Raw genomic sequence first — 16,228 nt, 5'->3', positions numbered from 1 at the left:
TGAGATGGTGGGGCTGGGTGGGAAATGATGGAAAAGGAAGAATGCTGAGGGCCAGATGGAGGAATTGGAGATGTTTGGTGGTGTTTGGAATTAGAGATGTTTGGAGTGAGTAGTACAGCCTGCTAGGTATTTTTATGGAGTATCTGACAGAGAACTCTTATCACTATCTTCACTTAATGTTTATATTAAATCAAGTGCTTATATTTGTTATTGCTGCTGAGGAATAAGTAGCTATTTGTTTTTAAAAGTCTTTTACTGGCCATTTTAAAAATGCAAGCCGAGGCTTTCCAGGTTCCCCTGCCCAGGGAGGATGGTCAATCTGCAACAAACCCATAATACTGGTTGGAGCTCCTGAGAGTTGTCATCCAGAAATGTTGCACTTTTTACTGTGAAGCCACTGGCATGTATACAAACATTTAAATTTAAAACAGAAATTATTGAAATCACTCTCCGCCTCTTTCACAGATGTGTTCACTGTAACGTAGTCTACTCGGATGTGGCTGCTCTCAAATCTCACATTCAAGGCTCTCACTGTGAAGTCTTCTACAAGTGTCCGATTTGTCCCATGGCGTTCAAGTCAGCACCGAGTACACATTCCCATGCATATACGCAACACCCTGGGATCAAGATCGGGGAACCCAAGTAAGCAATACAGATCTCTTCTTTCTACTTGATCATTCAATAAAAATCACAGGTCACAAGAATTACAGTGTACTACTTCATAGGCTAAGAAATGTTAACTTTCTGTTGTGATGGTGGGGTCTTTTCATATGTTATTGAAGAAACAGGAAAAGGCCACATAGAGGGCAATTTATATTTCTAGACATGTTGTCGTACTTTTTTGGTGTTGAGATTTGTGGTATAAATAATGTTTTATGTAAAACTAATAAAAAGTTTTGAAGTACAGTAGAGTCTCACTTATCCAACACTCGCTTATCCAACGTTCTGGATTATCCAACGCATTTTTGTAGTTAGTGTTTTCAATAAATCGTGATATTTTGGTGCTAAATTCGTAAATACAGTAATTACTACATAGCATTATTTATTTATTTATTTATTTGCTACATTTTATCCTGCTCTTCTCACCCCGAAGGACACTCAGAGTGGCTTACAAATCAAATGAGCATACAATATATTATTAGTATAGCACAATATAAGCATTAAATTACTATATTGTACTATATCATTATATAGTAATATTATTAGTAATATTACATTTAATGAATAATATATAATACATTACTGTGTATTGAACTTCTTTTCTGTCAAATTTCTTGTATAACATGATGTTTTGGTACTTAATTTGTAAAATCAACCTAATTTGATGTTTAATAGGCTTTTCCTTAATCCCTCCTTATTATCCAACATATTCGCTTATCCAACATTCTGCCGGCCCGTTTATGTTGGATAAGTGAGACTCTACTGTATATTATGCAGGAACAGTTGCTGACATAGTGGCGTTGCGGAAGCTCATCATTACCTGATTATGAGTGTAGTCAGCCCTCAAGATTTGTTAGAGTTAGGGATGTAGAACCTGCATTTTAAAAATCACATATTTCAAAAACAGTTTTCTTAACCTAAGAGAATACCTCTCTAGAAATCTCTTGGTCCACTAGTGAGACTTCAGAGAGGTGTTCTCTCTAGGAATTTCTAGATCCTCCAACACAGCTCTAGGGTCAAGCTGGAAGACCTTGAGATTGCCAAAGAGACAATATTAATCTAATTTGTGAATAATCAAATCCACAAAAGTTAAACCCACAAATATAAACGACTGACTATATAAATGTGCATAGTTACATATTGCCTTGTTTTAGGGCCTAACTTGTCGTAAGGCAGCTGCTTCAGGCAGAAGACACTAGAGACTCAGAATAGCCACTCAGTGGTTCCTCATCAATTCCAGCACTTCTGTTCTGATGTAAATTAGAAATAGATATGCCATGAAGCATTTCTGTCTACTCTACCTTCACTGCAAGGATGACATTATCCCATTGCTCATGCTGAAGCAAGAATAAACGGACACTTTGGCCAGTTGCTGCCAATTTTTCAGGGAAAATGCCATCTGATGCATTTCGGGCATTCTTTTTCCCGTTTGCATTTGGTCTCCCTGGTTTTGCTTCTCTTTATTAACATCAGTGTTAATAAACATCAGTGTTACATTGAGTAAGAGCAATTTGCCTTTACTCAATTTTTTAGTATGAACGCACATATTTAGCATTTTAGAATAATAAAATTGCTGGCTACTGTGGTGAGACCAGATGAAGCAGTCGTTATGGTTGTGAAATATTGTGACACAATAAAGATTTTGATTTCTTCCCACGACCACCCCCACCCCCATGAAAAATAGAAGTTGCCTAAATATGCTAAATTCTCTGAAACAGCTTTGATTTTCCCTGTGGGCAGATGTTATTGCTAATGAGCACTATGCTCCTGCATAAAAACCGAAACAAATATATGCAGGAGCTCATTTATTTTTAGAGTAGTCAAAAGGTCTATGAATCGGAGTAATTTTTAACCAATAATTTCCTTAGGGATTTGTAACCATTTCCCCCATTTTCAAATTTGAACTCAGTGATTCATGGCTGGAGGTACATGACAGCTTTTTTTCCAATTCTGTGCTTTCTGGATTTGTTGAATCACAGCCACCACCATTGCCTAGCAGTTTTATTCCCACCCCATCTAGAGCAGTTTGATGTAGCAAGCTGGCAGTTATTATATTTTCCCATTATGCTGGGGACTAGCACCAACATTTTGTACATTGACTACAACAGTTATATATTCCTTTTAAAGAAACTTTCTAGAACAAATTTCAGGGGCCAACACTGGTTCAGGGACCACCATTTTGGTAACATTCATCTAGAAGAGACTAACTTGGAGAAGGCTGATTTAGAAACATCTAAATGTGAACTGGCTTTACTGTCATTCCATTTCCCAAGAGAATACTGGGAATTACAGTTTGGCAGGGGAGGATTATGGCTCTTTGATCCATCTGTCTAACTACAAATCCCACAATGTCTTGGTGAAAGCCAGACTACTTTACCTAATGTATAGCTGTGAATATGTTTTACAGTGCAGCTATATTCATAATCTATCATCATTGAAGCGTTGTGTGGTTTCCGGGTTATATGGTCATGTTCTAGCAGCATTTTCTCCTGATTTTCATCTGCATCTGTGGCTGGCATCTTCATCGCTGAAGATGCCAGCCACAGACGCAGCCAAAATGTTGGGATAAAATGCTGCTAGAACACAGCCATACAGCCCGGAAACCACACAACACTCCAGTGATTCTGGCCGTGAAAACCTTCCTATCTTCGTCATCATCATCAGTAGAGATGCAAACCATTCCCTTGAGAAATGCTGCTGGTCATTTTATCATTCTTTTGGCCACCCTTGATATTCCTTGGTTGTTTTACCTGAAGAAGACTGCTTGCTCCAAACCTTGCTTTATGCAAAATGTCAGCATCAGCTGGAATGAAAAACGGCTGATGATTTTTCCTTATTAGCAGCAAGGGTCTCCTGTTTGCTTTTATTGAAACCTGCTGGAACTGTTAAAATGATTCACAGCTTCAAAATGTCATTTGAAAGCCCATTCCGCGTCAGTACTACTTAACCCTATTTAATCCTACAAAAGGTGCTCCTGGAGCTTTAGAATTTAAGTAAAATGTTGCTACCTGGCTGTTCTACACTGGGGAGTATGAGACTGTTTCCATATATAGTAACTGGTTTTGGGGTAGGGATGAGGGACTGATTCTACCCTTTGTTATTCCTTCCCCAATGACATTGTGCCCTGCTGGATGAACCTCAAGCTTTGTGCATTAGCTGAAAGGTCTGAAAGAGACAGTTCAATGATATATTCATGGCATACTTTTGAAACCTTTTGGCTGTTGTGGAGAGGCCAACTAACCCAGGGAAAGATTTAGAGGTTCAGTTGTACTTGAGCCTTTTCCCTATGCTGGGAAGCTGTGCTTAGAAATTTTTCTACTACACGGCATCTTAGTGTCTTTTTCAGTCCTCAGCTGCCTAGCCAAAGACAACCATGTGGATTGTGATGACAAGTCTTGTCTCCTTAGTCCTGTCTACTGTGAGCTCAGAGGATCTCAGCCAAAAAGTCAGGATTAGCAACACTGCACAGGTCAAGGAGAAGATTTTGTGAACCCCCAGCTGTGGTTTTTTGAACTATATGTTAGGAAGATGCAGAATGTTTCTGATTAAATCATACTCTTGAAAGGGAATTTCAGATTGAAAGGGAATCTACAAAACGGTCTGCCAAGGCTTACTGAATTTTCCACCCATACTTACCTGTTTTTGTGAAAATAAATTGTTTGCACCATAAATCAGAGCAATGGGGTGACATTATTTCTTTATCTTCCTTTTCAGAATCATATACAAGTGTTCTATGTGTGACACGGTGTTTACCCTGCAACCTCTGCTATATCGCCACTTTGATCAACACATTGAAAACCAGAAGGTGTCTGTCTTTAAGTGTCCAGATTGCTCTCTTTTATATGCACAGAAGCAACTTATGATGGACCACATCAAGGTAATTGTCTTTGTGGAGTAAAAGATGCTCCATGGGAACTGAGCGTGTAGCCTGAGTGGAACTTTGAAATGTTACTTTTGCGGATTGCATCTCCCAGAATCCCCAAAAAGTAACTTTTCCAACCTATGACCTTATCTGTGTTCCAGAATTGGCTACAATACACAGACATTCTTTGATAGATAACTGTATGGAATTGTTTTATTCAATATACAATGTTTGAAAAAGATTTAATCATATTGCTGATGATGCACTGCAGCATTTGTAGTTTTGGCTCAATCTTAGTAGATTGATCCCTGTGTACTTTAATTTTCCAGTCTGTATAGCTGTCACAATTGTTTTCTAAATTCTTAGCCAATGAGAAGGAAAATGTCAATTTCCAAAATAGCTGATTTCAAGAGGTCCAAAATGCAAAGCCTGGCTTCTTGCATTGATATTTTTTTTCCTCTTGGAGCAGTTAATATTGCCCATTTTTTTCCTTTTACAGAAGCAAGGTCTGCTGGATTTTACTATGTACTCTTCAGTTGTGCAGCTGGTTGCCTCCTATCTTTTGTGTGTGTTGGCTGGCTCTAAGCCCAGGCACAACTTTATTTCTGTCACTTATTCAGACAATGTCTTTCTAATTTTTGGTTTCTATCATGCAACAGCTGAGCATGCAACATTAGTCATATTATCAGCAAATTGTAACCAATTGCTCGTTACAATAGTGTGGTTGTGTTCTTTTTTTGACTTGTTTTTAAATAGTCTATGCACGGGACACTGAAAAGCGTTGAAGGGCCACCAAACCTGGGTATCAATTTGCCACTGAGCACAAAGCCCACCACACAGAACTCAGTCAGCCACAACAAAGAGGACTCCAAGTCTGTTAACGGAACAGAAAAAACAGAGAAGAAGTCTCCCTCTCCTGTGAAGAAGGCAGATCCCAAAAAGGCACCCAACCCTGGCTGGACATGCTGGGAATGTGATCGGTTGTTTACCCAGAGAGATGTTTACATATCCCACATGAGGAAAGAACACGGAAAGGTAAATCGTTAGTAACTTTACCATGTATCTGTAGAGTATATGAAGTTCAGAAGCAAGCTGCTCTTAAGTTGCTCTTGCACTATTTTTCAGTACATGTGATACTGTGTCATAGTTATCATATTCATTTATTGTATCTCTGTGTTGCTAAAAATGTCATAAGTCTGCTTCTAAGACACCAAATAAGCTTTAACAATATAGTTTACTAAATAGCTGCTAACACTCATTGACACATTTTGCATTCCATATAACATCAATGTGCATGTACTAAAATAACTTCCAAGGTAAGTGTGCTCTGAACTTTCACCCAATTGGAATTGGATTCTGATCCATTAATCATCTTTACTCATTTACATGAGTATATCTATGCCGATTTGCAGGAGAAGGCCCAGGGCAACTTATAACTGATAATACAGACCAACAGCAACAAATTCTTGATGTCTTAGGCCAGTTCCTGTGGTTATTTGGTGTACTGATTCAGAAAATTGCATTGGATAGACAGCATCAGTTCTAGTTTCTTAGATGTGGTTATTATGGTTTTCTATGGATGCACAGATGGCGACTGGTAGATGGCATATGTTCTGCATCTCAAAAACTAGAACTGATAGGGGGAAACTGGCACTGTTTTTCAAATCAGCAGATCAAATATACCCAAACTGAGACACCAAAATGTGTGTTAAGCAGAGAATTAACTTGGGATATGCAATACTTACATGGTATTGTGGTCAATTGACTAATACATTTTCATCATGATCATGATGATGATGACTTCCCTTTGGAGGGATTTCTGCAGGTTGGTTGCTGCTACAGAGAAAGCCCTATCATCATCCTAGCCTCTCATGGGTTGTAGCCACTTGTTCTCCATCTACTGGGGAAACAGAAAATACTAGCAATGTGGCTTTCTCTCCCTTACTTGTGCATCTCCCCACTCCTCATGTTGTATCTGCTTGGACTTCACCAGAAGCAGAATTTCAACACACCTGCATGGGATGGTTTGGACACAGATGTGATTTGAACAGAGACACTCTATATGGCAACATTTTGCTGCAGGTGTCTAAATAAATATTGGTCTGTTACCTTAAGCCTGCTTTTGATTTCCTTTCCACCACCATCCTGCCAAGGGGGGTTTCTGAAGCAGCAAAATTAAAAAGAGAAAAAAGGCTTATAATTGTCTAAGGCTGATACTCAGTGCAAACCTCTAGGCATGAGTAAGCCTAATAAAAATCACGTCAATTTTCCTATCTGAGGTAGCTGGAGAATGGGGAAAGAGAGCGGAGTGGGTGCCATGTGGGAAATATTGTGAGAAATGTAATAAGCTCAAAGGTGTCAGCAGAGACAGAAGATGATTCAGAAAAAACAGGGCCTCGTGAGCATGAGATGCTATAATGAAATACCCATGCAGTAGCTTTCAAAGGCAGAAAATGAAGTGGTGCAGTTGGCGAATTGGACCAGATGAGAATAAACTGATGGATTAAGTCTGATGGCTGAAAGTGTTCTAACTGTGCATGTGGCTTCTTGGATGACCTAAGTCTTTGCACACCCAATGCTATACTTGTCCTCCAGATACTGTTTAATTATTTGATCAACTGGGCCAGTCTTTCAGAGATAGTTTAAGCATGGTTACTTAGCAACTTCCAGTAAACATGGATCCAAGGAAGGTCCCTGGCTGGAGGCAAGTAACAGACGTGATTCTACCTACCAGCTTGACGCAAGAGTTGTTTCACCAAATCAGAACTGTTTGGCAGGTTCCTGTTTTGGTGTAAAACTTCCAGAACACATATTGCTGGGGGATTCTGGGAGCTGTACTTTTTAAAAAGAACTTTGCCAAGCTGCGTGCTTGTCCGTCAACTGTCCCCAGCTTTGGTGTTGTAGTTCAACACCATTTGCAACGGGAGCTGGTCAGATGCTTTTGGAAGCTTGAAATGCAGTGCAAAAAGGCGATGTCTCTATCCATTTCAGGACCTTGTGCCCCTGTGTATGGAGGTTCTCTGTTTCTGATTTTGGGTATTTTGCATTTTTTTTCAAGTTCTGCCCCAAACATATCCTATATACAACACATACCTTCATGAACGATAGAGCATTTCTGTTAACTGTTTGCTGGGCAAGTGAATTTTCACAACTCCGTTTGCTCCTCTGGGGCTAAGGAACTGGGAAAGTTCATAAGGAGGTTCTCTCCTCCCGCCACACATCTCTTTTCTATTTGTACCCATCTGGTAACTATGAGAATAAATGCTGTAGCAGGATGGGTAAAAAAAATTAGTCCCACATTGCTTTCCAGAAAGAGTTGGACACAGTTTCACTCCCTCTAGTGGACACATTGGGTTGGATCCCAGGCAGTCTTGGAGTTAAGCCATTGAAAGCAGTGAGACCAGACTAATTAAAGTCCCACTGATTTTAATGACTGTGTATTAAGTGTGATATTGTGTCTGTCCAACTCGTTGCTTTCAAACAATACTTTCAGGAGAGGGAGTTGATATCATATTACCCTAATTATGGGTAAGAATGAATTCCATGTTTTGTTTTGTTTTTACTGACAGTCTAAACATACCTGTTCTTCTTTAAATGCTTTCTTTCTTTCTGTTAAAGCAAATGAAGAAACATCCTTGTCGACAGTGTGACAAATCTTTCAGTTCATCGCACAGCCTTTGCCGTCACAATCGAATCAAGCACAAAGGCATTCGGAAAGTTTACACCTGCTCGTGAGTGGCTTCTGATTTTTTTTTCCCAAAAAGAGCAAACTACAGTTAGCTGAACTGAATGACCTGCTTATGCTTAATTACAGTCATGATTCCATTTCTAAAACCTCCCCGTCTGCTACTGAGGTCAGGTGGCAAGCACAATGCTAATTTACCTAACGCTGTAAGGGAGAGGATTTCCCAGATTGACCCACTTGTGTAGGAATATTTTAATAGCACTGTGCACCAAAAAATCAATTGTATCTATTTATAGTTTTCTATGTTTTTGATTACAGGCATTGCCCAGATTCAAAGCGTACTTTTACCAAGCGATTGATGTTGGAAAAACACATTCAGTTGATGCATGGCATTAAGGAGCCTGATGTGAAAGAGTTTGTAGAATCAACCAACCTAGGAGAAAGTGCAGTGAAAGAAGATGCCAAGGTGAGATATATGTGTTTCTAAACTTGCCCATCTCTTAAAAAAAAAAAGTTCCAGACTTCCACACTGAAATGCTGTGTCCTTGCAACAGATCAAAATTGTTTAATCTTTTGGCACCCCCAGATAAAACAGCAACAATTTGTGGCCTGTTTAAGGAACTGGGGTGTATGAAATCCCCAGGCTGTGCCTCCTCTTGTAGAGGAGGACTGGGCTGAGTGTAAAACTCTTGTCCTGTTTCATAAGGCTTCTTTTTTTGTTTGTTTTTTGTCTCAAACCTAACTGCCAATCAGTTTGGTTTATTTGTGGTAGTAGCCTGCTTGGTTTATTTCAAGCTGTGGACATTTCTAAGAATCACTGCATGATTGTGGCAGGCTCCCTTTCTTCCCCCTTCTTAATGGACATATTCTCAACTCCAGGTTCCCAGTCCAAAGCGTAAACTGGAGGAGCCTGTGCTGGAATTCAGGCCCCCTCGAGGCGCCATCACCCAGCCGCTAAAGAAACTGAAGATCAACGTTTTTAAAGTTCACAAATGTGCGGTGTGCGGCTTTACAACAGAGAACCTTCTCCAGTTCCACGAACATATTCCCCAGCACAAGTCTGATGGCTCGTCTTACCAATGTCGGGAATGTGGTCTCTGTTACACCTCCCACGTATCTCTCTCCAGGCACCTCTTCATTGTGCATAAGCTGAAGGAGCCACAGCCGGTCTCGAAACAGAACGGATCTGGGGAAGACAGTCAGCAAGAGAACAAGCTCAGCCACGAAGAGGCGTCCCTAAACAATGCCGTATCCGACAGGAAGTGCAAAGTTTGTGCAAAGACCTTTGAAACTGAAGCTGCCTTAAACACCCACATGAGGACACATGGGATGGCCTTTATTAAATCCAAACGAATGAGTTCAGCTGAAAAATGACTCTCCCATCCCATATGTGTTTTCCAAAAGCAAAAAAGCCTCACTACAGTTGGTCCTCCACATTTGCGGGTTTAAATTTTCCAGATTTGATTATTTGCAGATTTGGTTAATATGTTCTCTCTAGGAATCTCTAGATCTTCCAGCATGCCCATAGAATTGCACTGGAGAACCTAGATATTGCTAGAGAGAACACTTCTTTAGGCAATTGTAGGTCCTCCAACATGATTCTGTGGTCGACATCCAGGAGACATGGACCACATGGTCATGCTGGAGGACCTAGGGATTCCTAAGGAGGTGTTCTCTCAGGTTAACAAAAATAGGATTTTTAAAAACAGTTTTTCCACTTTCGCAGAGCTCCTGCACCCCTAACTGCAGCGAATGTGCAGACTGTCCTCCAGAACAGAATTACCCTTCTTCTCTTTTTCTCATTTTTTTTTTCAGTACAGAATATTTCCCACCCCACTCAATAGAATTAACAGTTCTTCTTTAAACTGTTGCAATATATACTCATAGGATTTTTCCTGACCTCATCACTATAGATAAAGATATACACACACATGTACATATACATACACAGACATATATTTTTTAAAAATACTCAAAACAGCATTAAGTGAAGCAGTATTTGAGTTGAAACAGAGTTTGTATATATTTAAACGGATAGTTTTTATACCCTTTGTTATGTGTTCGTATTGGTACTTGACGGGAATTCCTAGTTGGCTTTTTTGTCAGTCTTTTTTGTTGTTGTCTTTTCTAACTGCAGATTTGTTTTCCTACAAATTTGTTATATTGCTTCATGGGTCATTCTGTTCTGATGTTATGTAAAGGAGCATGGAGGCATAATGTCTTCCTGTATTTTCTTTCCCTAGCATACTGACTGTGTCAGGAACTTGAGCTACACAATTCCTTCATTTGCCAGTGCCATCCTTCTTAGAAACAGGGTGATGCTGAACTGTATATGTCACCATTCTTTCTGGTGAAAACTAAAGTCAAATTACCAGAGTCATGTGGACTGTTGTACTCCAGGCTGGCTCATACATCTCTAAACCAGAAAGAGCACTGAAATGTCAACTAATACTTGTGTCAGATGAAACAGTAAGGCGAAGAATGCAAAAAGATAAATTAGAAGCATGTATTTGGGGTTTTCTTGAATGATCATGCAGACTTGTTCCTCACCTAGTACATTTATAGATTCTTATGACCAGAAGGATTGGGGATCATTTGATTCTAATGCTTTGAATAAAAAGTATCGGTGCTTTTTTCTCTCCATGTTAATATTAGGGAAGGAGGCATCTCTTGTACACACAGATTGCAGTGGCTGTACCAGCCACAAAGATAATCTCCTGAATGAAAGTCTCACAGAATTAGTGGGAGCTGCAGAAAAGCACAAGTCTTCTTTTCTGCAGTGCTTGTGCAAGATAAATGTCTTGTTTGTATGTAAGCATCATGTTCCTTAGTTCCCCTCCATTGCACTTTTGAAATAGGTCACTCCTGCACATATTTCAGTATTTTCTGTAAAATGAAATTCAGGATTAATTTTAATGTGTACTATACGGTACATAATTTTAGTGTTACAGAGAGAAATTCCACAGTGAAATATTTCTGCACACTTCACTGGTTGCATTAGGTGGTGGGAGGCCACCAAATGATGCTAAATCAGATGTTCTTAGACTCAAGATCATGTCAAAAAATCATAGGAACTTGCCTTAAACTCCCGGGTCAGATTATTTGTCCATCTAACCCACTGTTGTTTGTCTTCTTTGACTGACAGCAGTTTTATACTCTTAAGGATTTGAAACTGGAACCTTTTGCATGCAAGTCATTTGCTCTCCCATGCACAGTTAGCTTGGAGCACGTGTTCAAAGGGACACTTTTGTATAAAACACAAGCAGTATTTTGGGAAGCATGTAAAACCAGGATGGAGAATGTCTGGGTTTTACATGTCCCACCAAACCTATTTTGGTGGCTTCAGGGGCCCAGTAGCCTGCACAAAACGTAGATTGGATAAAGAAAGTAATCTTTATTCCAAATGACCCCATGCACTCTGTAGGTAGGGGGTCAGGAGAAATCTTTGCCCTACATTTTTAAAAATAAAATGAACACTTTCCATATGATAACAGAAACAGAACTGGTTGTATACAGTAAGTGGGATACAGATAGAATTGAAAGGAGTAATTTAAGCAGTGGGGTCTGTGACTCTATGCTAGTAACAGTGAATCCACAAATTCACTTATCCAGGCTAAGAGATAAGTGGTCTCTTACAGCAGTGGTTTTCAACCTGTGGGTCCCAAGATGTTTTGGCCTCCAACTTCCAGAAATCCTAACAGCTGGTACACTGGCTGGGATTTTTGGGAGTTGTAGGTCAAAACAGCTGGGGACCCAAAAGCTGAGAACCACTGTCTTACAGACACCGATTTTTGGGGGGAAGCCCTGTAGCATATCATGGAAAACAGGTGGTATGGCTGTTTTCTTATATTTTCCAGCTCTGGAGTTACATGGATTTTTTATCTGTCCTTAAAGCCATTTAAGGTTTGCAATTGTTCATGAATATGTATGAACAATTGTGAATTGGTTCAAAAAGATATCCCTAAATTTGCCATCCAGTGTGTTTCAACCACCTGTTACTTTCACAGTCTTTTAGCTACTCACTTCCGTTCTGCTTTGAATTCAGTGCTGTATTCAGATACTAGTTTAATTTCCTCCCAATCTAGTGGCCTCAATTAAGCAAGGAGCCTCTAAAACTACTGACTGTCGCGTTTATCTTGTTTTAGTCTCCCGGATTCTATAGATGAGGCAGGGATTCAAGCACGTTTAAGTGGTTCTTGATAACAGAATTGAAATATATGTTACCGAGGTGATGTAAAGATAGATTTCTACTTCAGAAGGATGAACATTTTTTAAAAAAAGGAAAAGACAGACTGACACAATTACATGTATATGTCAAGCATGTATCACAGAAGGATCATTGAGATAAGAATAACTAGGCACTTTAAATGCAAAAGGATTCAATAGAGGAATAATATTTGTCTTTGCAAAAAAAATGTAATTTCTGTTTTGTTTTTATATCTAGTGTACAACTCAAACATTCCATAGAATGCTGAAATTTTCTGAATGATTCTGTTGGGAGTGTTTCTAAATGTTCCTGTATGGCAACGGGTTGAACTGGGAGGCCCTTGTAGTCTGTGACTCTATGCTAGTAACAGCTTGAAGACAGGGATTGGCAACTTGCAACTTTGGGTGCAAGGAATTGTCAAAAAGAACAATTTTTCAATTGAAAAAGCCTCAATGATAAGATAAATCAAATCAATGTGTGAAAGCAGCATGCACTTTGTTTACTAATGTTCCATGAATCCCCTTGAAAGCACCGTTAGGGATGAAAACTGGGCATGCACTCCCAAAAGCTTTGTGTTGAAAGGGAATTGTCACTTTTTGCAACTACAGATCTAGTAAATTTCAGGTGTTGGGGACTGTTTGGCAGTGAGTTGTTTCTGATATGTCTCATTCACTCATTTCTGACTTATGGCAGAGCTTTGTTGCTGTGATTTGTTCAGAGGTGATTTACCATGGCCTTCATCTGAGAAAGTATCACTTGCCGAAGGTCACCCTGTGGGTTTCCATGACTGAGAAGGTATACAAACATTGGTCTCATTTTTAAAAAATTAATTAAACAAACCCTGGTCTCCCAGAGTCATAATTTGGAACTCAAACCATTGCCTCTAGCAGGGAGATGCTACCATAAAAACAAGGGGATGAATGTAGGCCACAAACCATGTGTGGCCCACTCATGTTTTATACAGAGTGTTTCAGATAAATATTTTCAGTTATCCTTAAATAATTTCCAAAAATTAGACCAGTATTATTATATTTACATTATAAATTAGGGTTGGGGTACGATGCAGAGACCCCAGAATGAGTTCATAGTTCAAAGAAAAATCAAAGCTAGGATTTCCAGTTCATGCTCTTGACCAGGCATGGCCAAACCTCGACCCTCCAGGCATTTTGGACTTCAACTCAGTAGGCTGTTAGGAATTGTGGGAGTTGAAGTTCACCTGGAAGGCTGAAGTTTGCCCATGCCTGCTCTTGACTCATGACAGTGCATCAGCTCATACCTGTCTTGGATTATACTGACAGTATCATGGGACAAATAGTATTATCTTAGTCCTTTCAAATGTAATGTAGCCCTCAGAATTCTAAATAAAAATACAATATATGGGTTTTTAATCATTGCTAGGCTTACTAAGAAAAGCTTCCATTTTTTTTACTGCCATTTTAAAAAAAAGATAATACTTACTAGATCTTATGGTTATGACTGTTGGTGTAGTGAAGAGCTAAAGATCGTCCAGGCTGATTTTTCACACTAAAGCAATGTACACAGATGGCTTCCTGATACATAAGTTTCCTATATAGGTTTAGCAGATGGCCTGTCAATTGCTTCTTCTTAAGCTATCGGATGTGGGGGAACCAACAGTTTCCTCCCAAATGTTCCAGGGAGCAGAACCTTCTTTATGTCTCTTGGTTACAATTGCTTCTTTCTTTCCAGGACACTGTCCACAGACTGGCAAATGATGGCTCAAGAGGTCAATGGTGGTCCTCGGACCACCAGTTTGAGTAGCATTGATCTGTCATCTTCCTTTTATGGGAATCATCACATGGGCAGTAGCCATGACCTGGAGTCTCTCCAATTATACATTTAATCAAACAGTTACTTTATTTTATCTTGCCTCTCTCTCAAGAAAGGCAGCTTTTTCAAGGATGGAAACCAAGGAGACTTGCAGGATAAAATAAATGCAAATAAAACCACGTGTAGCTAAGAAGCTGAAGATTGTTTACGTTGGGCAGGGGCGGCCCCTTTTTTTTCTACAAAGGGAAAGGCTCCAAAGGGAATTCTTATTTGATTCAAAAATCTTTCCTTGATTTGTTAAGGGAAACATGGTGCTTGTATAAACACAGCAGTATATCAGTTTACATCAAAACTATTGGATTAGGCTGAATGTTGTCAAACGACATCTTTATTGGGTGTCTTACTTGTAATGCTATTCCTCTCCAAACATAAATATAGGTTGTATACCCCTTATATGAAATGCTTGGGACCAGAAGTGTTTTGGATTTTGGATTTTTTTTCAGATTTTGGAATACCTGTATTGCACACACATGCATAATGATATATCTTGGAGATGGGATCCAATTGTAAACATGAAATTCATTTATGTTTTGTATACACCTTTACACATAGCCTGAAGGTATTTTATAAACAATGTTTTTAACTATTTTGTGCATGAAACAAAGTCTGTGCACATTGAACCATTAGAAAGTAAAGAAGTCTCCATCTCAGCCAGCCATGAGGACAATTTTGCAGTCTCTCAAAATTTTGGAATTCCAGATGAGGAATGTTCAACCTGTTTATTGCTTTTGATATGTATTTTCAAAATACTACCAGTTTCCTCAATGTGATATTTGGTGCTTTTTGGTGGTGGTGGTAGGGAACATCTCAAAATGTACCTACTGTCACTAGTTAATAATTAATTTAGGGGGTCTAGAAAAGGTACCATATGCTGCCCTTTTAACATGAAATCCTTTCAATATTTGGAGGTGATGTTGTTATTTTGCTTTTATGTCGTATATCTGTTCCCTAAACATTTTTGTACTTTTTTAGAAATGGAAAATAATCTTGTGTAATTATGTATGTATGTAAATATGTATAGGGAGACAAAAAGATGCCTGCATGTTTATACCTCTAGTAAACGTTCCTTTCTGAAAAACCAAGGGGAGATTTTGCTGCTCTCAGATGTTACACATTTTGTCCATAGTTATTGTATTAAACACATTTCACATGTAAATAAATGTGGGGCAATGTATTTTGCTTTTATTGCCCTGAAAGAATTATAAAATTCTGTATTTATTGACAAATTATTCGTCATCCATTTTAAAGAGAGGAGATACTGATCTTGTAAAGACTTTGTCAAAAACAAGACGTTCTTGCTGTCTTGGGACATTTTTGGCTCTTTGTTTCACAGATGGTGACTTGTGGTTCTTCCCATTCCTGCCCCTACTATTTGTAATCAAATATTGGATGATTAATGGAGAATTTCTGGATTCCTGCAGCTGAATATTTCGGTTCCTGTTACACTTCTGTCAGTGATGTATACTAGCTTATCACTGCCTTTAAAACAAAAAGAAAACTGTGTACCTCTGAAAGCCTCATGCTCGTTGATGTGCACTTTTTGACTTGTATAGCCAAATGGGCATCACTATGCGGGGATGGTTGGTTTGGGTTTCTTTTGTACAGAGGGAATGAAATAATAAAAGTTACCTTTTTATTACAGGCACCTTTTAACAGTTGTTGGTTTATGTATCTCTGCATTTCCTTCCCATTGCTGTCTTCAAGAGAAAAACAGAGAGGGGAAACATGTAGTCTTCAACTTCACCTCGTATTTACCCCCACCCTGCTGTCTATGCTTCCTAGGACTGATAGGAGTTGAAGCCCACCTCTCCTGGGAGGCCACACATAAGCTTTGTGTCATCATCATCAGTTTATTTTAAGTAAAGTATCTATCTCGGTAGTTTTAGCTGGAAATATAGCTGTAATATAAGACCATGTGGCCCAAATCTGGTCTTTCTCCATCATTTGTTCCCCTTTCAAAAGGTTT

General features: G+C 39.1%; 1 protein-coding gene and 1 long non-coding RNA gene across 8 annotated transcripts in view; one reads left to right on the top strand and one right to left on the bottom strand.

Moving 5' to 3' along the window:
* The window catches only part of LOC134296788 (uncharacterized), a 37,789-nt gene extending 30,859 nt beyond the window's left edge, over positions 1 to 6,930 (bottom strand). Inside the window, exon 1 of the long non-coding RNA XR_010003642.1 lies at positions 6,632 to 6,930. This is a non-coding gene — a long non-coding RNA (uncharacterized LOC134296788). The remainder of the gene's footprint in view (positions 1 to 6,631) is intronic.
* The window catches only part of znf532 (zinc finger protein 532), a 57,114-nt gene extending 41,207 nt beyond the window's left edge, over positions 1 to 15,907 (top strand). For all 7 annotated transcript variants that reach the window (XM_008118608.3, XM_062972530.1, XM_016996571.2 and 4 more), the window contains 6 exons: positions 466 to 642; positions 4,375 to 4,537; positions 5,279 to 5,557; positions 8,141 to 8,253; positions 8,526 to 8,673; positions 9,087 to 15,907. In XM_008118608.3, coding sequence (XP_008116815.1) covers positions 466 to 642; positions 4,375 to 4,537; positions 5,279 to 5,557; positions 8,141 to 8,253; positions 8,526 to 8,673; positions 9,087 to 9,581 — 1,375 coding nt within the window. In that variant the 3' untranslated portion in view covers positions 9,582 to 15,907. The remainder of the gene's footprint in view (positions 1 to 465; positions 643 to 4,374; positions 4,538 to 5,278; positions 5,558 to 8,140; positions 8,254 to 8,525; positions 8,674 to 9,086) is intronic.
* Positions 15,908 to 16,228: the final 321 nt, after the last annotated feature.

This window comes from Anolis carolinensis, chromosome 2 (assembly GCF_035594765.1).
Source record: "Anolis carolinensis isolate JA03-04 chromosome 2, rAnoCar3.1.pri, whole genome shotgun sequence".
Classification (NCBI taxonomy): domain Eukaryota; kingdom Metazoa; phylum Chordata; class Lepidosauria; order Squamata; family Dactyloidae; genus Anolis; species Anolis carolinensis.
This window is presented reverse-complemented; position numbering and strand designations above follow the sequence as displayed.